General features: G+C 37.4%; 2 protein-coding genes and 1 long non-coding RNA gene across 6 annotated transcripts; 2 read left to right on the top strand and 1 right to left on the bottom strand.

Annotated features, from left to right (window-relative positions):
- Positions 1–462: 462 nt before the first annotated feature.
- LOC111326538 (phosducin-like protein 3) lies at positions 463–4,919 on the top strand. 2 transcript variants are annotated; one of them, XM_088748519.1, is made up of 4 exons: positions 463–809; positions 2,011–2,154; positions 2,797–3,005; positions 3,196–3,221. In XM_088748519.1, exons 1-4 carry the CDS (start codon positions 592–594, stop codon positions 3,204–3,206), a joined length of 582 nt encoding a protein of 193 aa, XP_088604645.1. In that variant the 5' UTR covers positions 463–591; the 3' UTR covers positions 3,207–3,221. The 2 variants fall into 2 exon arrangements, with proteins under 2 accessions (XP_088604645.1, XP_022786284.1); XM_022930549.2 differs by lacking the exon at positions 3,196–3,221 and adding an exon at positions 3,231–4,919 and having other exon boundaries at positions 464–809.
- Positions 4,920–6,152: 1,233 nt separating this feature from the next.
- LOC111326542 (fibroblast growth factor 1) lies at positions 6,153–17,961 on the bottom strand. Of its 3 annotated transcripts, none has more exons than XM_022930552.2 (4): positions 17,890–17,961; positions 10,113–10,455; positions 8,601–8,704; positions 6,153–7,972 (listed from the first exon to the last, which is right to left on the bottom strand). In XM_022930552.2, exons 1-4 carry the CDS (start codon positions 17,890–17,892, stop codon positions 7,793–7,795), a joined length of 630 nt encoding a protein of 209 aa, XP_022786287.2. In that variant the 5' UTR covers positions 17,893–17,961; the 3' UTR covers positions 6,153–7,792. The 3 variants fall into 3 exon arrangements, with proteins under 3 accessions (XP_022786287.2, XP_088604644.1, XP_022786286.2); XM_088748518.1 differs by lacking the exon at positions 17,890–17,961 and adding an exon at positions 16,162–16,296; XM_022930551.2 differs by lacking the exon at positions 17,890–17,961 and adding an exon at positions 14,335–14,495.
- Positions 17,962–19,932: 1,971 nt separating this feature from the next.
- LOC148736667 (uncharacterized) lies at positions 19,933–26,868 on the top strand. The gene is made up of 3 exons (XR_015996082.1): positions 19,933–20,036; positions 20,117–20,196; positions 26,730–26,868. It is a non-coding gene; the product is annotated as an uncharacterized LOC148736667 (long non-coding RNA).
- The last annotated feature ends 41 nt before the right edge of the window (positions 26,869–26,909 follow it).

Raw genomic sequence — 26,909 nt, 5'->3', positions numbered from 1 at the left:
CACCAAAGTTTCTTCAAAAATTTAGTCCCTTTACCACAATTTTGTTTATTTTCTGCAAAGAATCGATAAATAGTAATAGTTCGAATTCAATTTGGTAATCGGAAAAAAAACGTACTTTTTTAAAATGGCCATTAGTTCGGTATAGAGTAAGATTGGTTTACGTTTGTGTTTGTGTCGTTCAAAATACCTGGCGAAGCTTAGATAGATAGATAGATAGTTTATTATCAAAAACCTTGCAGCCACAGGCTGAATTACGTTTGATTTACAATAAAATATATACTACAAAAAATACATGGCTAAGAAGAACTAATTAAAAAGACAAAAATATATAATTAAGAGAAAAACAATATTACATCTTTGCTTTATGGACATAGTGATGGATAAAACTATTTCGAGTACGAATGGTGTGGAGGCGCCGTGTAGTAAAAGAGTGCTTACACAAAGGATACAACTTTTGTTATAAAAGCTGCTGACCATCAGCAAGAAGAGTTATCGGAAAGTTAGAGGAGAGAATCAGCAGAGGGTTGAAGAAAATTCTTTCACTTTTTGCATCTCGTCATTGGTAAAATATCAGAGTCAACAGACTAAGAAATGCAGAATCCCAGTGAGGATACCCAATGGAACGATGCCTTACGTCGACACGGAATTTTACCCGAAAAAGAAGTTAGCGAAGATCAACTTATTGATCTTGTGGAAGAAACTGTTCAAAAGAAAACAGGGAACATAGTGAAAGCGTATGAGGATATGACTTTAGAGGAACTGGAGGAACTGGAAGATGAAGAAGATGAACGTGTTTTGCTACAGTATAGGTAGGAAAAAATCTCTTTGACAGATGTAATTTTCTTATTTCGGCATAAGGGGGACGTCAGAGCTAGTGGTATCAATGAAAAAGTTGCTTTTACCATATTAGGTAATGAAAACTTTGATTTGAAAGTGGCAAAGCTTTGCTGAGTTATAATAAAAATGCTTGATGTTAAGGAGTTAAAAACTAATACTTGCCACTCCAGTTCAGTCAATAAAAGAAATTCCCTATTTTTACTCTCACTTTAAGGCTGGTTTTTCATATGTCAGGTAAACCCCAGATGGGCAGAGATTTCATTGTTTCTGCACTGTCTCAGAGTTTTAAGACTAATGAAGACTCGAAATCAAAGACATTCCCTATTTTCTGGGTTGGCAGGCAATAAATCTGGAAAATCAGGGGCATTTGTATTTTCATGAGATGTCCCAGATTTTTGCAATGCTTAGAGATCACTGAAGATATATTAAAACTCTCATTTTTACTGTTGGAGACATCAGTGATAATTTTAGCTCACTGCTAATCGTCTTATATTGCTTGGCTCCAGTACACCTGAGTCACAAATGAAGTGGTGTCTGTAATCCTTCAAGACAAACATCACCAAAAATTAACAACTAAATCTGGGATGGTTGGAAACAGTGCAATTGCTGATAGCTTGGAATTCTTTCTACATATGAAAATGAGCCTTTAATTTATAAGTAACTGTAACGGTGTATTAAAATCATCAATGGTGTTAAACAACTTTCATTTTCAGAATGGGTTAAATTTAGTCCTAAAACTGGTAGTTCTGAATGTAAAAACGTGTTACAGATTTCCTTTAAGACCCTATGCCCTCTTTGTTACCTTTTTCCTCCATCCAATTGTTGTAATTTGTGTTAGTTGCTAAGTTTTAAATATTTGATTATGAATGTAGGAGAACATATTATTCGTAAGTGTTTCCTACCCACCCCTTCTAACTCTCCTGTGAAAGTGGAGGCAATCCACTAGCTTGAAGGTTAAGTTGCATTCTTAATTTGAGCATCTTCAAAGTTTCTCTGTAGGTGCAAAATCCTATTGCAAGAATAAACATTTTTCACTAAAATTTTAGGGACATGAGGCAACAACTAGTAGCTTGGATTATTTTAACACTTATACATCATCTTCTAAAGGGAATCACCATTTCTTTACATTCGATCATTATTTTTTTAAATTCCTATTTAATATTTTATTTGAAGACAGCAAAGAATGGCAGAAATACAGAAATTTCAGAAGGCATCCAAATTTGGTGATGTTCGAGAGATTTCTGCCCAGGACTATGTGGAGGAAGTCAATAAAGCTGGCAAAGGAGTTTGGGTTGTTCTTCATCTCTACAAAACTGGGTATCCTTTTGTGATCCACATCTGTCAATCTGTAATAAATAAGCATCAGTCTCCTTAAAAAAAAAAAAAGAGTTGCAGTTATCTATTATCATGGAATACAATATTGCACATATAAGAATGCTAGTATTTTTGCAAGAATTTTTTTTTTGCTTGATGTGGTGACCTCTCAAGGCTCTAAGATTGCATTTTTTAACTCTTAAACTCCTCAAAGCCATTAATATCAATTTTTTTTCCTATAATATAAATATGTGAAAAATACACATGGTAGAAATGTTATCCTTGGCACATGTCACAAAAGAATGCTCCTCTGGAAAGACATATAAACCTTTCACTTGAAAAAAAGATAAACCCTAACTCTTTAACTCTCAGAAGTGATCAACATGTAACTTCTCCCTATAATACCCCTACATTATCCAGCAAACAGGTAATGAGAATTTTAAAACTTATCACAGGTAAAAATTGTCATCTTAAATAGAGATTTGTAGCAGCTAGAGGGGAGAATTAAAAATCAGATCTTGGGAATTTAAAAGTTAGCTGACAATCATGTCTGGGAGTGCTGAAAATGTCTTGAAATTTAAAAATATAACCATTATTATTCGCAAAATATGCATTTAACAACCTCTCTTCCTTAACCTGGCAAAGTGTTCCTTTATGTACACTGATAAATCAGTTCCTTACTCAGCTGGCTGAGAAGTTTCCAACCACAAAATTTTTAAAGAGTATATCAACGACATGTATACCCAACTATCCTGACAGACATCTTCCAACAATATTCATCTACTGCGAGGAAGACATGAAAAAACAATTTGTAGGACCTTTTACATTTGGAGGAATGAATCTCAAGATTGAAGGTAAGTTGTATTGAAAAAAAGAAACATTAGCTAAGACATGCTTATAACTAAATTATCAGCTGCTACACAGAATTCTCTCTATAAATTTTAATTCTCTGAGCTACTTTTTCCAACCCTTTATCTCATATCTTTATGTTGGCACAACTATAAACAAAAACATTTGTAATCCATATTTATTTCCTTTTCAAAGATCAATATTGATACCACAATTCTATATATTCATAGAATTAGAATGGATGTTGGCTGAAGCTGGTGCAGTAAAAACTGACTTAGAGGAGGATCCGCGTAAAAAGAATAAAATTCATGATGTTATGACAAGTTCTTTGCAACAGATGAGTGCTAAAGATTCAGATAGCGATGACTTTGATGAGTAGCAACAGGACAGCATTTGTTGTATATGTAGAGATTGTTCCATGGAAATAATGCACAAACAATCCTTATCATGACAGGACGGAAAATGTGTGCACTGTAAGTACCTCCCGTTGTCCCATACAAAGCCTTAGAAAAGTTTTCTAAGGCTTTGCATGGGGACAACAGAAGGTACTTACAGTACACGCATTTTTCGTCCTGTTAGGCACAAGTTGCATAGTATCAAAAAAAAAAACGGACAAGTGAACCCATTGAATGAGATTTTTTTTTCGATGCATCAGAACTTGTGAATAAAAATTGTTTAAGCACTTTCTATGGTATGATGTTTTCAGTTTATACAAACTGAGATTTACGTTGTGAAGTACAAAGTGAACAACTGTGAAAAATATCCTTCATCCAATCAGGGACACGAATGAAAGTACTTCACAGTATAAACCTCAGTCTGTATGAAATAAATTTATGTAAAAAAAAAAAGTTAAGAAAAACTGTGTTTAGTTGATTAAACATAAAACTTCAAACAAGAAACCACCCTGTATGTAGAAAGAATTAATAAGCCCCCAACCCCCACCCCCCAGAAAATCATTGGAGTGCGAAAGAGGAGATTGACTATAACTTCTTTTAATTAGTGGCCTACAATCTCTGAATTTACTTGCTATGGCACATCTTGACATTTTTGTATTATTTACTGTTCTGTTACAAAGAAAACCTGCTTCGTGCTGAAAATGGTGAAAAATCGAGTAAGGACCTAGCCTTGAAAAAGTGTCTCCTCTGGTGATTACCAACTTTCAAGGTCCAAAATTTTTCTAAGTGTCCACAGCTCTTAACTCAAGCAAATAATTATTTTATCAACGTATCACTCAATTTTTAAAACACAGAAAAGTGGTGGGGAAATTATTTTAAATACCAGGAGAAGACAAGTAGGTAGCGCTGACACTGGCGCTAAAGAGAATTTCAAAAAAGCTATTTTTCAACTTGTACCATTTGTCATCTTCTGGGCCAATGTTATTCCATCATTGGCAGTTTGCACTCAATATTTGGCAGTAGGAGGCCTGGGTACAAGACTTAGGACAATAGTCCTTTTTACAGTTGTGGGCGTGGTGGCTAAGCCTTTGAACAGGAGTGAGGCCAAGGGTAACCTTGTTATGATAGAGATGTTGCTGCTTTTCAAATGCAAATTTCTTTGTTATCATGCTGACTAGTTACAGGTCTCTATCACAACAGGGTCACCGTTAGCCTCACTCCTGTTCAAAGGCTTGGCCACCAAGCACACAACTGTGAAAAAAGGACTATTCTGTTATCACTGACTCTGGGAGGAGTGGGTATCATAAACACAGTTTCCAAGGGTTCTCTTTGTTTTTATTGCAAATATTTGCTTTAAAAATACATCAATGGGTCTCTTTTTTGTCAACATATCTATCTTTTTTGGCTATTTACAATTGATTATTGAAAGACCGTGTTACATTGAGGGAAATTTGGTTTTTTTTTAAATAATTTTGTCACTGTATTACGACGTAGTACTTAAATAAAGAATAATTTTTTACTTTTTATTTGAAATAAGTTTATACCTTTGAAGTGATGGAAATGACTCTTGACTAGTAATCAAAACTACAGATTCGAAAAAAAATACCACTACCTACGTAAATCATATTTGTTTTTATTGTGTTAATTAAAATAAAATTAAGATATCACGGGAAAAAAAATCTTTAACTTACGCGCTAGAAAGGAGGCTTGTCCTGTTCTAAGAACGCGTGATAAACGCGTAAGAAACGCGTGTTCAACGTGACGAGTGAACGCTTCAAGAGATGCGCGGAAAAAGGATGACGCACAAACTTTGCTAAAACGGGATAGGAACGCGTCCCAAGAAATATCTGTCAAAGCCACTTAATCCTTTCACTCCTAGAAGTGACGAGGGACTAATTTCCCCTAACAGTATCAGTACAATATTGGGCAAGCAGGTGAACAGTATCAATACAATATTAGGCAAGAAGGTGAACAGTATCAGTACAATATTGGGGAAGCAGGTGAACAGTATCAATACAATATTAGGCAGGTGGGCGATGGGATTGTCATCAACCAGAGAAAAACATTTGACTTCGTACCAAATTCTCATACCTTACATCAACGGTAATGTAACTAAGATAGACAGGAGCATTACTATGAAATCTTGGAAGTGAAAGGTTTACCTAACGGGCAAACCGTGCTAAATAAATAATGTGAGGTATTTCTGTACGATGAATCGCCAGTCATTAAATAATATTATTAAAGACGACTGTAATTTTGAGCGACTAACGAGGTAAAGGAACCTATTTTAAAGTTCTGTTGATCAACAAAAATATATCTTAATATCTAGCGATCGAAATGAAAATATTTTCTAGACTCATTATACCCTATACTCTTCGCCACGGTTCGATTCGTTGACTAGCAAATTCAAGGACTGTTGTAGCCAGTTTCAAAACATATGCTCCCTTGTTAACGGGAAAAACCAAAAATCCTCTTCGCTTGAAACAACGGTGGCTATAATGTTATTTCCAGTTGACCAATCACAAACTGACCTCTTACAACGGACCAATCAAAAAACCCCAAGTAGAAGAAACGTGTTGCAGGCACAGGAAAACGGCAGCCAGCGAAATACGCAAAGAAACGAAAGCAACGTACATAAGAGTAAACTTTGCTGCTAATTGGTTACAAGTACTGTAAACTTACTCTGATTGGTTTAACATTTTTAGCCAATAGTAGCTACGAAAACTTAATCTAACGCTATCGCAAGGAAACTTTAAGTAGACCGTCACTTTTTGAGATTTAATTTTCTGACATGTCTGAATTTTTTTCGGAAGCCCCAGAAGTGCTTACTTGTTCTTACATAGTAAGAAAAACATCACAATTTTGCAAAAAAGATTTGAGCGGACGGGTAGTACCACCCTAGCTTTTACAGAGAAATTAATATCGTTACACGACTATTGAAAAAGAAACACCCAAATTCTGACACAATATATATGTACCTGGACGAACCCTAATCACTTAACTGAAAATAACTATAGTAAACATTTGATGATGCACAGCGGTTGAACGTCGGGCATGCGCGAAAGAATCAATTCTGACAACCGCGCGCCAATTTCCCGCGCTAAATTTCCAGGGAAGCAATGAACGACAGAAAATTGAAATGTTTACAGAAATCTGTAAAAGACAACAAAAGTAGGGAAAAGAAAGGCTCGAAACTTCTCGCACACAAAGCCTAGTTTAAGTGCGGGTATCTTGTTTATTTTGAGCTTTACCAAGAAAAGTTATATGCTTTTAAAACACGGTGACTTACTGACTTGTTTGTGACAGCCTGAAAAAAGGCCACCTGTTCATAACAACGCTTGCACATTCCCAGACGTTCTACCGCTGTGTTTGATGATGTAGTCAATTCTTGGTAGGAATCGGAATACTTCGACAAGGCAAAACAGCTGCCTATTACACTTGGTATCACAGAAAAACTATCAGGCATTAGCAGCCGTTGTCAAGAAATCTTTGTGGAGCAAAACTTCGAGAATACAATCATTCTCACCAATCAAAAACTACCGTGAGGTTTATCGGCCAGCGGCTTGCCGTAAAAAGCACGTGCGTTAAAACTTTAAGGACCCAGTTGAGCTCGTTCTTTCAATCCCGTTCCATGCTCGAATTTGGAACGAGATAAATTTCACGCAGAGATGGTTTGGCTATATTATGGGCGTTTCCCGCTCTCCTTTCCCACCAACACAACATTTCAAGTCTTTCCCCTAAAATTCCGATCACGTTTTACGAATCGACGTACCATGCGCTAAAATGCGCGTTGGACACAAGCTATACGCGTACTACATGCGTATTCAACGCGGTCAAATAGAGTGATTAAGGTACAAAAAGTACGTCAGTGCAAATACAAATGTTTCTGGTATGGCTGCATTTTCACAAACCAAATTTGCAAGTCGCTTCGCAACATTTTCTTTCTTCAATCAGCAAATTTTATATTTTTTCTTTCATTTTTCACCGCCTGCGGTCAATATTTGGGACTGTCCGAGACAAGTCAGTAAAATAAATTAATTCCAATGTACACTTACTACGAGTGATTCAATTTACAATTTTGAAGACTCGATCTTCAATTTAAAACAAAAATACGTCATGACATTTCATGTTAAACACGAAACGACATCATCGTTACAGCCGCAATTACAGCAAATTTCAAGTTCCTTCTTCTACAAGAAAGAATGCGGAGAAGAACAAAGCAACGTCTCTCCTACACAAATTGTAAGTTAACTTTTTTTTGGTCAAATTTCAGGCTTCCTTCCAGGTTTTTTTTTTTTTTTTGGAACAGAAACATTTGCACTTGACTGACTGACTAGTATTTAAATTATGTATTTAATTTACAGATAACATCACTTAAATAATAGATTAATAGAACGTTAATTATAGTCAACTATAAATTGCGTCGATTTTTGACCTACTCTTGTTAAAGAACCACCCTTCGCCCGGCCGTTCTTCTTTATTCCAACTAACCATTTTGTGTTTTTGTATAACAAAAACGAATGATATGTGTTTTCTTCCTGAACTTCCTTAAAAACGGAGTTTAGCGACGGCTCTTCCTATTTCGAAAGAAGAAAAAATAAACATTGTGAGGATGATGATGGATGTTTAAAAGCCGTAAAGCAGCGGTAGAATTTGGTTGAAAAGAGCGCGAAAATGTCCTTTTTTCTATTTGCACGTGCGTAGCGATTACAACGCTGTGGCCAATCACAGCATTGGTGACAAAGCAGTCAGCCAATCAAAACTTGAAAGACATACGGCGTTAAGCGCGGGAAAATAATATGGGCTAATTCACCTGTAGCCCTTGAAGCTTGCGTGTAACAGACCATTTTACAGTTGTGTATTTATTTGCCAAGCCTTTGATTTGAAGGGAGGCTGAGGGTGACATTGTTGTGATAGAGACCAGTATCTAGTTAGCAAGATAACAAATAAATTTGCATTTGAAAAGCAGCAACATCTGCATCATAACATGGTCACCCTTAGCCTCACTCCTGTTCAAAGGCTTGGCCATCAAGCCCACAACTGTAAAAAGGCTATTGGGTTGAGGACAAATAACTCTTTCTAATCAATCAGAGGGTAGCGACAGGAAAACCTTGTAACTCGATCGAGATTACTCGGGCTGTATTCAAAACGGCCACTTTATCCCCATCTTCTAACAATCGCATAAGAGTGAGCTTTTTTACTTACTATTCCGCGTAAAACTCCTTTTTCACTGAATGATAAATATCTTTGACTTGTCAAACCCAGGATCATAAGCAACCCAGTCCCGATGGAGTGGAATTCTAAATCACCTGTTGGAACATGAAGAAGAAAAAAGCAGGTTAGTTTCCTGGAATAACGCTAGGTCTCTGGAGTTGTACTGTTGCCGGCTGTATGACGTCATACAACACGGCGATCAAACGTCTAACATGCGCAAATGGATCGATTTTGGTCAGCTGCGCGGCAACTTCCCGGGAAAAATTTCAAAGGATAGCATAAGACAGGCCTGAAATTTTTTTCAGGTCTGATTTTCACTATTGCTCAAATAGTGCTTTACTGCGAAGGATCGTGCACATATACGTTTCATAACCGCAGTTCATACATATGTTTCATATGTTTGTTGTTGTTTGATTTCTCATCTACGGGTTTATGTCGAATTAATTTGATGGCCTGCTCCCAGTTGGCTTGTTAGCTCAATTGGTAGAGCGCTGCACTAGTATCGCAGAGGTCAGTGGTTCGAATCCCGTACAGGCCTGAAATTTTTTTTTTTTTTTTTTTTTTCAGGTCTGATTTTCACTATTGCTCAAATAGTGCTTTACTGCGAAGGATCGTGCACATATACGTTTCATAACCGCAGTTCATACATATGTTTCATATGTTTGTTGTTATAAGAAACAACTATTGCAAAACAAAGGGGAAAAAATAAGTTCCTGGCTTATGTTTGTCCATAACTCTGTGAAACAACTTGGTTCTGACAGCCTAAAAGCACGCCTCTTATCTAGCTCTTCGCTATTACCACATGCGTAAAGGCACAGGCGTGATACGATGTCGAGTTTTCTGTCAGATCAGGTTGAGGCCCGTACAAGTGCTATAAAAGCCCACTCAAGAATGAAATGAGCGGTTGTAGTGCGGGAAAAAAATCAAGTCTGATTCGTTGTCGAATGACAGGGTGTAGATAGAGGGAGTGCCAGGTTCCCGTGAACTCTTCCCCCTGAGCTGTGTACAAACAAAGTGCGCTTTATCCGCCGTCGAATGTCAGAAGCATAACTAAGAGGGAGGTCCCCTTTTAAGGTGATTTTTTTTCAATCCATGGCTGGGTAATCTTCCCACCCACCCCACCCCTTTGTCCCTTCCTAGGCATCCACCACGCATTCTTCACAATTTCTCCGTACCAATTTATATTCTAGGGGGGAGGGGGCAGGGAGAAGGGAGGGGCTCTGAGGCACGATTTCTGCGTTTTCTCGACTCCTTTTTTCGATCCACTGGAGTCTCTTTGGGGAAAAAACGTGGGTCACGTCCCAAACAGCGGCGGTTGACCGAGCCATAGAGGCACTATAAGAGTTGAGTGTCTTGCCTGAAGATCACATCAGGTGAATCACGTCACACTTTATAACCAGACCTTTCGATTCAAACTAGGTCACTACGTTTCGTGATACCTTCGTCTTTTCTCAGTTAAAAAAATAATAATAAGAAGGAAATTAAATTTATCAAAGCTCTTACCTAAAGGAGAATTACTGTTTGTAGTCCCATCCACGGTTCCATCACGATTAATTCTTAAAAGGTAACCATTGCGATTAAATAATTTTCCCCTCCGCACGTAAGTGGGAGGTTTTTTATGCAAGTTCCTGTTTATTTGTTGTTTACTACTCGTCAGTCTCATATACACTTGATGCTCCGGTGAGATGTGTGCCCGCTCTATGCTATCCGAATCATCTTCGGAACCACTCGCCTCCCATCGGCTGCCCTTCGGCGAGTTTCCGGCTGGCAGAGCTTCCGATGAAAAGCAACTTAAGTGGGAGACACACAGCAACAAAATCCAACTCAGCGCATTTGCCAATAAAACCTGGAAAAAACAATTACAATGTGACTCAGTAACTACGAAAATCTGGGCTATAACAATGGTTTAAATTTGTGTTTGAGAGCGTAAAGGCTCAATAAGATGGTCGCGTTGCATGTTTACATGCTAGCGCGTTTGCCTCAACTCATTCACTGTTTCTGGCTTTCAATTCATTACCAGCTTTAGCCAGAGTTTTCTCTCGATAAATGGAAACAAGGGGTAAACTCTTGTGAAATTCCCTGCTAACTTTTTAAAGGTTTCGCTCGGGAAAACAGCCAGCTCTTACCTTCATCAGCAACTTCAGTGAATTAACATGGCCAAGTTTGATCAAAACAGTTTTATGATTTATGGTGATAAAGACAATAAGTGTTAGTTTTACAAAGAAACAATAAACATTCTAATTTACTAGACATTGTGTCCGTTGGAATGATAATCTTTCACCTGGCACTTTTGCGAAATAATAATAATATTTTTGATAAAGATTCTTTTTTTGAACTCGCCGTCACTAATAGTTAAACGTGCTTTAATAATTCACTTGGGGTTAGCTACAACAGTCTAGACGTTCTTTTTCTTTTCTTTTTTTTTTCTTTTTAGAGTCATATGTGATTTTTAGAAGATTTTTGGATTTTTTTAACATTTTAGGATTTTCAGACGATAACGTTCAAAAATACACAGCCGACAGCATAAAAACAGATATACTTGTTTTTTTTTTATTCATTGTTTCCTAACGGGCTCCATGAAAAACGTCAAACCCTGCGTCATCCTTTTGGTTTGAAAGAGAAAAATGTATCTTGGCTTCACTTCACTCTTTCGGCAGAACCGTTACCTTTTCGCTCAATTCCCCACAGAAATCAGAACATTAAAAATGATTTGGCTTAAAGTATATACATGAAGTAGAAAGCCGCTGGACATCAGAACGTTCCGGAAAAAAACATGTGCAGAGATGTGACTTCTACCAAAGGTGCTAACGAGGAGAGACAAAGAAATGTTTCTATAGGGGCAGGCCAAGGTCAGCCTCACCTCAAAACAAGGGTTGTTTGCTTTTAAACTAGCCATTGTTTGCTTCAGGCAGATCACCTGATACGAATCAGGTGATTCTGTGTACGAGTGTCAAAGAGAACTTCAATAGGGTGGGGAAGGAAGATTTTCTCGAACACCATTTCTCATCAACCTTGTGGTCCAACGTCCGCGCGTGAGAAAGTTGTACACCTTACGTGGCGTGTTTAGAGGCTGTCAGAACCAAGTTGTCATACAAGAATTGTACATAACTACACAAACCAGTAAGTCACGAAGTTTGCAAACCGTATAAATTTTTAGATAAAGCTCAATATGTTAAACGAAATGGTGAATCAGGAGGAAACCCGCGGTTAAATAAGCTTCGTGTACGAAAATTCTCGAATTTTTCTTTTCCCTACTTTTTTTTTCCTTTCTACAGATTCCCAAGAACGTTTTACAGTAATAATCTTTTCACATATTGTGCGAGACTGCAGTGGCCCTTTAAACTTCTGCGTAGGAAAATTGACACGCAGCCGGCCGAAATTGATCGCCTTGCGCATGCCTTTAAGTTTAACCGCTGTGTTGTTCCACCCCCTCACCAATCCCAGAACTCTTTTGTCAACGGCCGTAGACATAAAAAAAAATTAAAAAGAACCCACTTGAAAGTACGTGTCATGGAAGTTCCGTCAATCTTACTAAATTTAGAAACCCCCCATGCGTGAATTCTATAAGCGTTTCTCAAGTATCCTAAAAAAAGGGTTTTGTCATTTTAAGTTAACATCTTCATCACAGAAATAAACTCAAGGCGAAATCGTCCTACAAGGGTGCGATGACCGAATGTGGTCAGCGGTGGTCACAATAGAGAGAAAAATTGTGTGGGAAGATATTTGTTTACAAATGTATTCCTCTGCATTTGCATCGGCGACTTAGCGTTTCGGTACTTTGATTTCCATGCGATAAGCATTTGGTATGAAAAGATTGCACTTGATAAAGATTCAAATTTTACAGTGGTTTTGTCGCGTCACATAAATTCCGAAGTATTGGATACAAGGCTATTTTCAAAGTACCCTGTATACTGGCAGTTGTGTTCTGAGAAAATGAGCTTTACTCTCTCAGATTTTTGTTGTATCACTACGATATTTTTTTCGAACCTTTGTTTGCATAATGATGGATAAACGCTGATGCAATCAATGTTAGTTTCGAGCCATGATTCTTTAAACTCGGAAGTTTAAAGAAGAATCTCGCCAACGTGAAAAAATCTAATTATCGAGGACTTGAAATTCTTTAACCAAAAACATGACCAATATGACAAAACTATAGTGTGAAAAATCACATGACGAGTGTTTGGAATTCTTTGCTCTTTCACAACTTAAGTTGCGGTTATATTAATAATGCGTGCGTAAATAACATCTAAAAGTCTTCCGGTCGATCGGACAGCAGTCATAGGAAACACATGATGAGACATAATTTGCAAGTCAGCGAGGTTGCATTCTGTAATTATTACCTAGAAAATTGCTCTTAATTGCTGTCAGTTTAGTCGTTAAGTGATCAGAATACATCTAAGTGTAATAAGAATCGTTGAACAATTATCGATTCCCTTGAATTGACCAGTAAAATTGACCGTAAAGTGGACGTCACTTTGACAACGGATCTGCAAGGAAATAAGCGATCAAGCAAGGCGGGAAAGTTATTTGTTAAAAACACTACATTTCACCGCGGGATCTGGCAATATTCTGTCCCTCTGAAGTTCTTAAATGCCAACAGCAATTAGTAGATATCGTTTCCAAGAATTTATGCAAGTGTGATCACTGAAATAAACAGTTCGAAGGAACTTTTAAGATTCCTCAAATCTGATGGCAGGTTGTGCTGTCTGATTCATAAAATGAAATGTATCATCGCGTGAAATCCCCACGGTAAGAGCTTGAAATCGATGCAGAAATCTCGAAAATGACGTCGTGATTATCAAAATATTGACAACACAAAGCTCCACTTCAATCAAACTTTTCGCTTGAAATTTTGACCGACAATTGTCCAAAATACGTGTCCAAAAGCTTATGATTTTAATAGTTACCTTTGGCATGCCATCATTTTTATCTATCATTGGCGACGGAATTTTTCACGAAAAAAATAAGGCAATTTTCGTTCGCTTGGCAACGAATTTTCAAGTTGGAAGTCACGAGACATCTCTCCTCATTAATGCTTTAAGACTGGTGAAAGTTCTCGATAGATCGCCTTCTAAATCCTTTTTTTTTCAACACCACCGCCTATTGTTTCTATTAAAACTGCATATCGCTGGGCATTTCGACCGAGAAGCAAGATGAAGCCAATATCTTGTGATCAACGCCAGGCGTGTGAAACTACCAAACTAAGGAAGTCTGCACGTGGAATTTCACTGCCATTCAATTGCACACACAAAACGTTTCCTAAAGGTTCCGTAGGTAAAAATCAATTTCAGCCGAGCGTTCGAAGCGAAAAAATCCATAAACGTAATTCATCTTGAGGCTAAGAAGTACTTTACTATCAAAATAACCCCCCTCAAAAGAATTTCATTCATAAGTTTGTGGGCGCCACTGTTTGTATACACACGGAACGCCAATTACTATGACCACTCGTCCACAACTAAACGAACTACAACGATTTTAAAGCGCGATTTTTTCATTGTATGAACTGAAAGCGAATCATAATATTACGAAATTATTAAGGTACAATAATGAAAACTGTTTGAAACTCTCTTTGGGAAAATACCAAGCGACAATTTCCTCAAAACGGCGTTCACATATTTTATAATTACCGCTAGCACACGTCAGACAATCTAGTCCGAGTAAGTCTTATTCATAGAAATGGAAAAAATCAGTTCTAAATCCCAGAACTGGAGCAATGAAATCTTACCTTGTACATACTACTAGACACTGAAATTTCATGTACTTCGTCGGATCTCTCCTGAAATTATTATTCGTCTCTAGGTAAGCTTATATCTCACCAGGCGAAGATTAAATAACTGATCGGAAATGCGTCGGACGATTTACCGGCGCGTCCCGAAAATAAATTAGCCCACCCACTTACTTCGAGGGGAAAGTGTAAATAAAATTCGGTTAAATTTGACATTCGATAATAATTATCGAACAAACAAATTTAAAATCTTTTAATGGTTCAAAGTTTTTTGACAAAAATTTGGCATCCTTTTTGGAAGCTTCTGATGCGACAAACAACTTTGTCGTGTCGTTTTTTTCCCGCCAATCCCGAGAGGAGATGAGGAGATGACGTTTGGACAGCGGAGATCCCCAACACACGATAAGATTTCATTTACCGTGACATTTTTATCATCTCCTAATTTTCGCTAAGACGTCCTCTCCTCAATAAATCCTATCAGCTTCCTCGCTGAAAATTGTTGACTTGGCTTTTATTATGTGTGTTTCTATAACTACACTCCCACCACACAACTATTATATTATACGTACTATGCATAATTTGGAGACTCTTTGATTTCGTGAAATACTCATTCACGATCTGTCACTCCAGATTTCATACGATGTCTTTCTAATCACATTGCCTGACTTTTGTTTTTCTTCAAGTTGTCTACTCTGAAATTGCCATGGTGTCAGTGAATTACGTAATGGCCTTCAACTACGAGTTAAAAGGTCATCGACTTTCTCGACAAAACGAATTAATTTACATCACATGACGCAAATTGGCATTTATATAAGACTAAAATACTTCTTTGCGTCAGAACTATCCATGTGTTGAAAGTACCAGTTTCAGTTGATAAAACATCGAATGATATTTACGATTATCATCTCGTTTTACGAAGATCTCGCCATTTCTTGAAAATTCAGTGGGTAGTAAATTAATGCCCTTAATTTTTGCTGTTTTGAAAATTATTACAATCCCTTGGGAAATTGAACATTCTAGTGTCTTCGTTAATCATTTCACTGAACAAAACCTTTCGCCTGAATGGAGGAAATTGTCGTTTAACGTAATGGACAGCACCTGTTCCGTGTCGCAATGGCCCGCCCACGCGGCACATGTTGGCCTTACTGTATCAGTGCATCTCTGACTGCGCGCGAGTCAAAACAATTTTTTGTACCAAAGACTTCCTATACACACACTGCAGGTGCGAAAGAATGAAATATAACGAGGCGAAAAAAGCTCATGGAGCGAGTCATTCATCAAACCATGTCTGATTTTTAGAGAACAATGCGACTCCAGATGGTTCTCTTTCATAGAACACGTAATATAGCATGAGCAAATTAGCATAGATCATTATTCAGAACCTTTTTTTGTGAAAGTTTAAAGGGTTCAAATAATGAAAATGGCGGATCCAAATAAAAAGACATTTAAGACTTCAAATTTATCTCGTATCCAAAATTATCACTGAGAATGAAATCGTGTATGATAAATTAATCACTGACAAGGGCTACCGCTCATAACGTCGGCTTTAGATTACAGTGGCAAATTTTACATTATCAACTCAGTTGATAAAACCAAATTATGTTTACTAAGGTAAGAGCTTCATTTCCCATTAAATCTTAAAAGTACGGAAACTCACTTTAAGAAAATTCACCCCCATATTTAAATATTTCAGTTTGAATTTTTTCACAGGACGACGTTAACTTAAATTCAGTTATCTCTAGTTTTAGACGACAAAATGAAAACTGAAATTTTCACCACAAATATTCCATCGTCAGTTTACCGAGAAACATCTAAGGTTTCACAAACCGTTATAATTTGCATCTCTGAAAGATGGGGTATAAGACTTGGGTGGATATTTCCAGCTGTATCTCTTATTTTGACAAGTGGATAAGAGGATGCAATTTTTAAGTCTCGGCTCGTTTCCATGTGTTCTGGTGACTATTGCGGTACATGGCAGTGAAAAGACTGACGTCACAGGAGGCAACTCTATCGTTTATTGACCAGGACTACTCTTTGGGACTCCGCGCCACTATATGCGACAAATTGTTAACCCAATTAGGCTTTCCTTGACTTAGTTATGCAAAATATTGTCCTAAGCTATATACCTTTGAGAATATTAGTACATCTCTACGGGCGTCTCGGAAACGAGTACTAATGATCTAGCTCTTTATCCCAATGGTGGCGCATGAAAGCGCAATTCCTCAGTTTTTACCGCCGGAACTCTGAATTTCTTACTTTACCCACGCACGCGATGAAACAAATGATAACTCTTTTTTATACAAGTCCAGAAAATTGAAACGAAGGTGATTTTTTCAGTTATGAATGGCCGGACATGGAGGAACGCCCATGCTTTTCTCAAAATGTTGTTCCGCCTACAACAGCTAAAAAGTCAATTGATCAAATAAATCAAAGGGAGATTGTATGAGTTTTAAATTAACAGACGTGACTGCTCAATGACGCAGCGAGATATTGCAATATAGATCATGGCCTATTCTGCCAGCACCACAGGAATACCAGCTAAAAATCGGAGAATATCAAGGCAAACTACAAAAGCCGCCTAGTGACAATCACGATACTTTCTGGTAAATGTGTCGGTAAGATATATTTTGAGGGAAAATTTAGTTTTTCAAACTGTGTATAACTCATCACAAGCGATAAATACTAAAAAAAATCATGAAAATAGAATAACTATAAGTTGTCATTAGGGATAATAACTTGTTATTTCAGGCTACAGCTCTTAGCAAGTTGGATTGAAAGGACGTCTGTAGTTGTGAAATGCAAGCATAAAGGTGTCACTTACGTAAAGATCGGGAGGAAATAAGCACAAGTTGATCCGACTGAAAATCGTATGCTGTGACATGCAGTAACCGTACGTGATGTGTTTAATGATAAAGCAAAAACGAAAACATTTTGAGAAAAAAACATTTCCTGCGACAGAATTACACTAGGACACACTAGAAATACATACAACCTATGATATTGATCCAACTTCTAACGGCGAATGCGTATACGCTACAATGAACTGTACTCTTCACGGGAATGAAAACGTAACTGCACTTGTTATTTGATTTTTCTTGTTTTTGTTTTATCGTGGTGTATTACACGATTATTTCTTGTTCTTCACAACAGTGTCTTAATTAAGCAACAAGGTCACTATTTCTCTTCTTTATAACCCGTCATGCTTCGACGGGATGTGAACCTGTTACTTCCAGATACTAGTTGGGCGCTATTACCAAATGAGCTCCGAAGCCATACAGTGGGAGCCAAGCAAATTTGACCACATATATAGTTAATCATACCATGCTTGTTCAATCGCTTACCTTCTCTTATCAGATAAACAACTGATAAGCGAATGTGATATTGCATTATCAGTCTTGTGTCGACGGTTTATACGACAAGCAAGGAAGCCAGCGTCTCTCATTGTTTCAACGTAAACAAGTTACATGTTAAAAGAGCCGCAAATAAATCAAGATATCTAATTCACTTGCAGATAATACTGACCATTGACAAGAATATATTTTGTTTCAAACTCACCATTCTATCGATGTGACTGAAGCAAATTTATGCCTTCGGGTTTCGAAGCTTTGTATCACCTATGAAAAACAAACGCACGCACATGTACCTTTTAACATTTTGACAGCACAGTTATTCTACAACCTTAAGCAGATACGTCAATTCTGAAATCAAAACACATTTCAAAATATCCGTTGATAATGTCACTGTGGGTTTATAGATACGACTCTAGATCTTAAAAAACAAGGAAGTTAGACAGGATTCCGGTACGGTATTGGTTATGGACGACTGACATAGTACGTGAATCTGCTCTGAGTCAAAAACAAAATTTAAAATATCCGTATTTGTAATGTGTTTGTGGTTTGTGGCTACAATTTTAGATCTTAAGGAACTCGGAAGTCATGGATATGCTGAGAAGAGCTTTCTCAGCGGAAGATGTTCCGTCGAAGAAAATATCAGAGCAGACAGGCGTGGCGCGTGAGGCCTCCATAAGTAATTACCAATTACAGGAATGAAAAGGACAGCATTTCTACTGTACCTTACTGGGGAGGTACACATTTCTAAGTATTGTTTTAAAGCTGGACGCATGTCTGCTTGAACCCCAGCACAGAAATCAAGGTGCAGCTTTGAAACGGTTGTCATATTCATATGAAATGTGCGATGCGAAAGGCATGTGAAAAGCTAGTGAAAAAATGTCACATATAGTGTCTTCACAAACTTTTCATTCACGTCCATAACTCATGATGAAGTCAGTGCCCTTTTTACACTACTTCATCATATCTTAAAAAAAACTATTTCAAGCGAAACACTTTCCCTTACGCATGCGTTATAAAGCCTTAACGGCGACTTGTGAAACTCGAGAGTCAATTAATATATTGGTTTGACTTTGAAGTGTCATATTATAAATACATCTGTAACATACTTTCTTAAGACTTGAATCTTTTTAGATAAAAAATATCCGTTATGAAAATACATTGATAAAATTTATATCGTTTATCATATAGAAGATAAAAAAAAAAAACATATATTGCTCGAAGGGCAAATGTTATGTTATGGCATTCATTTCGAAAGCTCAGCATTACCTATTTTTGAAAGCATCTTTTGAATTATGCAAAAGTCTGTTCACGTTTCTCCGAAATTATACTGAAATACGCTGCATGTATCGGTTTAAAATGAATCAATATGACCGAGTAATGTAGTCAGAGTGAAGAATTTTGATGAAAAGCATATCAACAGTTTATCCTCATTCATGGAGAGATGGAGAGTTTTAAAAGCTTATGAACCGGCTTTAGAAGTGCTATAGACATCGACGATATCCAGTTACGTGCTTTGCCTCTAGGGCGAATCCAGTTTGTTTCCGTTAGTCATAAGACAGAATTTTCTTTATTTAGCGGCTTAAAGCGAAATCAAAACTCAACAAATCTGTTCCTGTTTATTAATATGGTATGCATATTTTGGGGGCATTTTTAAATAGTTTTGGTGTCATCCCGTGGGCCGAAAAATGTCGGTTACTTTACCAAGCTAAAACTTCCGTACGAGTGTAAATAAGGTGGTCCTTTCTACTTCCAACTAAAAACTTTATCAATTTTTTTGATAACTTGATAAACCATGGTTTGAAAGGATCATCGTAGTTTGAAAGTGTTGTCGGCTTTTTTCAAAAGTTGAAATTCTCTGATAGCTTTTACACTAATTCCAACTAAAAATAGGCTGGCATTTTGTTTAATTCCAGTCTTTCTATCTGAAGTCCCGTCTTTTCTCTTGTGCAGAGTCGACCCCTGCAATTCTCTCCCCAGTTTTTTTCCTATGATTGGGTATTCCCTCGTCGCCTGCTTAGTAAGGCCTGCTAAACAGGCTAAATGAAACGTACCGATTGACCCATTCACCTACGATCTCAGAGTTAATCATCCTTCTCCCATTCGTCTCTTTAATTCATGTTCTGAGAATTCGTTTCTAAATCAAACAGTATCTCCTGGATGATTCTTAATTTTTTATTTCATAACGTTTTTGCATGTTAATATATAGATATTGTTCCGAGAAATGACAAAGTAATCACGGGGGGGGGAGGGGGAGGGGAAGGAATAAAGTGGTCATATCGGATAGGCGAACAGAGCGAACTTTCTCTGAAAGTTATACCTTTGGAACAAGCATCGAGGTTTCGTCTCAGAGGGGTGCATGTTGATTTTATTAAGCTGTGAAAGAATCACTCTAAATGTTCAATTTTAGTTCTTTTTTTTTTTTAATCATTTAGGTGTCTGAAAGGCCTTGAACAGACTAATTAGTGCTGATGGGCCAAATACATGACACGGTCAATACGATCATTATAACACAGTAAGTGGTCCAACTATGCAATACCAATCTATATTCTCTGACGACAGAAGGCAATATATTTGATTAAAGGCTGATAATTTCTAAAGAAACTGTTTGGGGCTGCGTCGGTGGGGGTAACGAAATAATTTGAATATATCAATAAAGGTGAAATGGTAAATTGGCCACCGTTACGATTGTAAAAGCTGACGTTTCAAGCGTTAGGCCTTCGTCGGAGCGAATAGGGGAATTGTGGGTTTGTTTGCTTTTAAAGGTAGAAAAAGGAGCTACGTTAGCCTTTATAATCGTAACGGTGGCCAATTTACCATTTCAACTTTGTTGATATATTCAATATATTTGATTACTTTGTTTGTTGTATCTTTGTCATATTCAGCAATTTTTAAAGGATTTGAGCCATGACCTCAATTATGAAAACTAAATGACGCCGATATTGTTAGTGAAACTGTTTCGCTTGAAATATTGTTTTGTTAAGATACGATGAAGTAGTGTAAAAAAGGATGCAACCTCATCATGAGTTATGGACATGAATGGCTGTAGTAATGTTTAACATGTCTGGGTGTCTGGCTTTTGATTGATGCAGACTGTCGCATTTCCAATATATAGATTTTTGTTCGCCGTTCTGTTTATCCGCCATGACTCAGCTATTTTAACTTCCATGAATGTCGACCGTCTGGTCATTTTCCGTCACAATCCGATATTTCGAGTCCTAAAGAAAAAAAACAACAATGACGAAATTAAGCTCTTATCACGTAAGACGTGCTTGTTTACAAATTGTAATTATTCCAATAGCAACAAGACATAATATCATGACAGCTTGTTTGACAGTACTTGAGGTCGTTCCTTTGACAATGGGTAACTGAGGGGAAAGGGGTGGGGGTCCTGAATCCGTTTCACGCAGAAGTTTTCGAAAAATTCACGCGTCACGTGTACTTTAAACAGTATTTTACTTTCACCTTGCCTTTCTCCCAAGTTCACGCGTCACATATTAATTTTGGACTTAATCATGCGTCACGTTTAAACCCTTTGTAATGCCACCTTTTATTGAATAGATATGTAAAAACAAAAACAAAAAATAATAAGAAAAAAAACATAACTATGCATTGTGTAAATAGTGTTAGAAAACTTGAGACAAAACAATGGTTGCTCTTTCTGCTAATTCATTTAACGTTCTTGTCGGATATGCAATTTAAAATCGATATTTTAACTTGGAAAAAATTGTAAGATGCAATGATGTAATTATTTCAAACTCTACTGCATTTCGTTAGTGGTTAGCTCAAGTTAGAGAGCGCCGAACTGACGTACGGGTCGATCACACCCAGATTAGACCTAGACCGGACCAACACTCTGGGGAGAGTGTGCTGCCTTTGCTATGACATCTGCAAACGGTTTATATACATTCTGGTCTTCTCGAATGATAACGATAAACCTTTAAAGAACCTAAGCATCTCTCGCGAAGAGTGAGGAACGAAGCTTCCGTTAAGCTACCAGGCCAGCCTTTCTCGGATCTCGCAAGCAAATGAATAAAATAGATCAAACTGGAACACTGTGCCCCCAAACTTTAATCAAGGTTTTATATTGCGTGCACATACTAATTTTCTCCAGGAGGTTATTTATTGAGGAGCCCACGGCACTGTCTGGGAATTAATGAATCACCGAGACTCAGACGTATGTTATGACGCGTGACGTAACACAAAGGACCAAGACGTAATCATCCTATACACAGACCCAGTCTTCATTCTGCCTTCGTGCGTGTAAGAACGAAATGCCGTAAAGTTTCCTCTTAGACGAAAAAGTTCCATTTTCAAGTTTCAATGATTGTTTTTCTTTTTCTTTTTTTGTTTATGCGAGTAAGAAACTTTTTCAATTTCTTCTTCCCTAAGTAGATGAGCCATAAACAAATATTATCGATGGTGTTTTTTCGCTCTTTGTAAAGTTTTTGTTGTTGTTTGAAACCAGGTTGAAAACGGGTTCCGCGAAGTTATTATCTTTTTTTATATATTATAACGTACATGAACAGAGCACGCATCGTCTGATTAGTCAATTCAGTTTTCCCGCGTGTAACTTGTTATGTCATAAAAACAATAGAACGCCTTTTTTCGGAAAGCTTATAGTACTACAGTCTTAGAGTCTTTCTTCGTGTTTTCCCAACATCTCACGTGGCTTTATCGCGTTATAGAGCCCGGAAATGTGATCTGTCGCTTAAAACACCAATGAAAAACCAGGTGAGCTTTTGCGCGAAAACGTGATATCTTGTATCTTCACCCGTGAAAACAACACCGTTACTATGGTTACATAATAAATCGTGTCTTTCGCAGCAAAAGTGAAATGGTTTGGCTTTTCATCGATGTTTTTATAATAAATAGAATATTACATGGCCGCTTATACGATTAGAGATACGAAATTTCTCTTCGACTGTTAAAAAATATTTCACGAGTGAGCAAAGCGAACAGCAAAATGAATCTCCTTTCTTTTCCCGGTGACAATAATTTGGAGGACGACATCTTGATTTCTGCGCATGCCTGCGAATGCACATTTTATTGGGTGGATTGATTTGGCTCACGAGTTGCTCTAAAATGGCAAAATATATTTGAAACGCTTTGTTTTCGAAAAAAAACCCACAAATCGAAAGTTTAAATTGGTTTTAAGAGTTTGAAAAAAAATTCACATTCTTGCTTGTTTTTTTTTTTTTTTTTTTTTTTTCAAAAAAGGCAATATTTATTGTAATGTAACGTAACGTAAAGGAAGACAAAGTGTAAATTTATTCGCAACATTCCAGTCACTTCCATTCCAGTCACAACTTTTCGGTCAGAAAAACAGAAAACTAACATTAATCTTTCGTATTTCGTGGTTTTTTCTGGTTTGAAAGGAGGCATCGATAAAAAGCCAGACACGCATGCGACAGCGAAATGTTTATTATAAATTTTTGAAGCAACAAAAAACAAAGATTTCCGGTTGGAAATTAGCAGAAAATTTGCAGCTGTGCACTGATTTGAATTAACAGTTCACCACAAAATATTTTGATAACGCTCAATCGCCAATCATTTGCTTATTTACTTTATTCTATCACAGTCGAGTAACTTGATCAAAAATTTACTTGAATTTTAAATGACCTACAACCAGCACAGAAAATTTCGAGAATTGCGAAAAAAAATCTGTTTGAAATTTTTTCGTAATTAGTCACCGAACGTAGAAAAAAAACCAATGTCCTCTTTGTGGATGCCGGACAAAGTCTTTTTGGGAGATATGCCGCCAAAAAAGAACAAAGGAGTCGAAGCTGCTCTGAAAATTAGTCTTCAACAAGAATACAGTGATTTGAATGAGGAAGTCGTCACTCAAGAAACCTTTTAAAGCTCTTCAGCCGCCCAAATCTCCTCTTGTTGGTGGAGAGTGAACTTTCACGGAAACTCTATGATCAAAAAGCAAATTAAACCCATTGTTAGTTGGGTCGAATCTGCTGAGTTCACTTCGACACGAAAACTGACAAAACAACAGAAAATTTAACCATTCAGCGATCACTTGGAGGTAAATTTGGCACTAGCTCAGCAGAAAAAAAAAAGAACAAAACAGAAAAAAAAAATTAGTTCTGATACACAGAAAAAGGTAGGCGATATTTTCATGGATTTCGACGAAACATCTGAAGAAGCTGTCACAACGATTTCTATGATCAAAAACATGACGTCCACCCAAAGAAGGCTTTCTAGTTTGAAGCCATCTTCAGTACAACCTCTGCGAAGTTCACGTAACAGCTTTGAGGCCAGGCGAAAGAGCCCAAGGCCTCTGAGTAACTACGAGCAGTTTTGTGTCAAGCCAACGAAGATTTCCAATCCCGCCTGGCCCAGCATTGGGGTGACTTTAGCAAGCATGGAGTTCAAAAAAGGGCTTGAGCGCAAAAAGTTGAGGTACAGAAAAGGTGAAATGATCGTTGATGACTCAAATCAACGGAACATTCCACGAATTACAGATTTTCCGCAAAGGAACAACACGCGGTTGGCAGTCTTGAAGTCAATTTTTTCCAAAGCAGGTGATGCCACGTACAAATCGGCCAACACTGTCCCGGCGAAATGTTCCTCCAACTCGGAGAAATCCAGGAAGAAAACTCATCCAACACTCCCGGTTGCAAAAGAGGGCACATTTTACCCGCTACCCTTACTATCAATCGTGAAAATCAATCCAATTCATCGCCAAGCATTTCCTCCGAAGAGCAAAGCGACACCATGTCAAGTAAAAGACTCCACTGATGCAGGACCTCCACTGCGTCCCACCTCGCTTTCCTCTTCAGCTTTTGAATTATGTAAAAAGAAATAGGAATATTGAGTTCTTACACAAATGTTTGTACATATTTCGCAACATCGTTAAGAACAACTATGTCGATTTTGTTAATTTATCTAGTACTGTATCGCATTAATAAAATCGCATATAAGTCGAGAGAGAAGTGGCAATTTAATGTGTTATATTCAAACACTTATGGTAGTGGTAATCGAACAGTTCTCTGCAGTTTAATACATTGGTATAAGTGTTGAAAATTTAAGAAACCCGGGTTCGTTATCATACTTCGAAGTACATCAAAACAGTTGAATTTTTTTATGAAGGAATCGTGTTCAGTGAAAATCAAAGGACACTGATTGGTCCTCGTACTTCGGAACACAGCAAAACAGCTGAAATTTTGTATCAAAATCGTTTTGAAAACAGATGGAAAAACATTTTGAATGAAGAAAGTTGCACTGTAAATTAATTCAAACCATGGGTTACTAAATGCGACTCCTTTTCCCATAAACCATTTGATGCTCTTAGTCAAAAATATTAACTTTATACTATGTTCACCCAAAAAGTATAAGAAATGCCTTTTATGCATTTAAATTAGGTACTAGCAAAGTAATTTTAAAACTGATTTCATTGCATAGATAAAACGCAGATTAATTAGAGCTTGTTAATGCGCAGTGCTACAACAAAACATTAAAGCGTTAAAACGCGCAGCATTTCAAAATGCAATCTGTACGTTTACATTTGTTCCTGAAATTAAAATCAACGTGGAAATAAAAAAAAAAAATTAAAATCCTGTCGAATGAATCATTTGACCGTCACTAGACTGAATTAAACTGAATTTACCAAAGGAAATTCCAAGTTTTATCAAGCCAGAGACTTAATAAAATATCAAATGGTAACCCTATATTTATTTAAATTCAATGAACATTTGAAAGATTGCAAACGGCTTGTGACTGGGAAAATTAGAGAGGTGCGCACATTGAATGAGCAGTTTTGAAATGCGTTTTTCGGGTGTGATCTCTTAAAGTCTTGCACCATGCTGCGCTTCGGTCGAAACTATTTTAACTTTTATACAATCCTCTTTAATAACTTCGCCGATTCAAAGGTTGCAATTACTTTTTCTCATACGCGGCTGCCGCTAGTGTGATAGGCGAAACCCAAACACGATAGATTGCTCACACGCTAAACAGAAGCCGGTGAAATGTCTTAAAGGCGGTAGCACTGAAACCCATGAATAAAGGGAGAAAGTTTCTGAAGATACCGTGGTGCTGCGTCGGTGGAAGTAACAAGGTAATTGGGTTTTATTAACTGAGTTGATACAAATTAGCTGTAAAGAGTTTCAAAGCTGAAACTCTTCACGGTGGCTAATTTAACATTATCAATTCAGATGCAATGAATATATGAAGTTCATATACTTGAACTGCGGTATTAGATACGTATGATGCACGATCCTCGCAGTAGAGAGCGCTATTTATGCAATAGCGAAAATCAGACCTGATAAAATCAGGCCTGTACAGGATTCGAACCACTGACCTCTGCGATACTAGTGCAGCGCTCTACCAATTGAGCTAACAAGCCAACTGGGAACAGGCCGTTAAGTTGGTTCGTAATAAACCCGTGATGATGAATCACATACAATGAATACATGAAGTTCATATATTTGAACTGCGGTATTAGATAGCGGTATTAGATAGCGCTCTCTACTGCGAGGATCGAGCATCATACGTATCTAATACCGCAGTTCAAATATATAAACTTCATATATTCATTGTATCTGATTTATCATCACGGGTCTATTACGAATCAACTTAACGGCCTGTTCCCAGTTGGCCTGTTAGCTCAATTGGTAGAGCGCTGCACTAGTATCGCAGAGGTCAGTGGTTCGAATCCCGTACAGGCCTGATCTTTTTCAGGTCTGATTTTCGCTATTGCATAAATAGCGCTCTCTACTACGAGGATCGTGCATCATACGTATTATCAATTCAGTTGATGAAACCAAATTACCTTATTTTATTGAAGCCCCTGTGTTGGTGAATTTAATCTGTCGTTCAAAAACGCTCCATTTTTTCCCTACATAAGGCTGTTCTTGAAAAGCAAATCACTAGTCAGGCGTTTTAAACTAATGTTACCGAGAAGGTCGATTAGACCCTAAAAGACTGTGCCGGTAAAAGTAGCTTATCATGCCACTAACATTGCCCGATTTTTTCCGAAATACGCTCAAAATCATACTTGTTTTGTTTTGTTTATTAATCATGCTATTTTTTTTTCTTTAGGTATGCTCTTCGAAAAAAAAAACAGCAAACAAGTCCATATAGTCGTATAGTTACTGTATTGCCTAACGTAAAAATGTTGAACTGGAAACTGATTGATGCGATTACGTTCTTCGTCCTCTATCTATTAGTTGCTCGACGCCATTTTGTTACCAGTGATTGACCAAGACAGCATCAATTACC

Source organism: Stylophora pistillata, chromosome 2 (genome assembly GCF_964205215.1).
Source record: "Stylophora pistillata chromosome 2, jaStyPist1.2, whole genome shotgun sequence".
NCBI lineage: Eukaryota > Metazoa > Cnidaria > Anthozoa > Scleractinia > Pocilloporidae > Stylophora > Stylophora pistillata.
This window is presented reverse-complemented; position numbering and strand designations above follow the sequence as displayed.

What these genes read in the sequence shown, in the direction of transcription:
- LOC111326538 (XM_022930549.2), top strand. Translation starts at nt 592, where the DNA reads ATGCAGAATCCCAGTGAGGATACCCAATGGAACGATGCCTTACGTCGA. An exon ending in CGTGTTTTGCTACAGTATAG is followed by an intron (nt 810 to 2,010) that starts GTAGGAAAAAAT and finishes TTTTATTTGAAG; the next exon opens with ACAGCAAAGAATGGCAGAAA. An exon ending in CTTCATCTCTACAAAACTGG is followed by an intron (nt 2,155 to 2,796) that starts GTATCCTTTTGT and finishes AACCTGGCAAAG; the next exon opens with TGTTCCTTTATGTACACTGA.
- LOC111326542 (XM_088748518.1), bottom strand. Translation starts at nt 16,281, where the DNA reads ATGGAAACGAGCCGAGACTTAAAAATTGCATCCTCTTATCCACTTGTC. An exon ending in CAGAGATGCAAATTATAACG is followed by an intron (nt 10,456 to 16,161) that starts GTTTGTGAAACC and finishes TGTTTTTTCCAG; the next exon opens with GTTTTATTGGCAAATGCGCT. An exon ending in AAACAGTAATTCTCCTTTAG is followed by an intron (nt 8,705 to 10,112) that starts GTAAGAGCTTTG and finishes ATGTTCCAACAG; the next exon opens with GTGATTTAGAATTCCACTCC.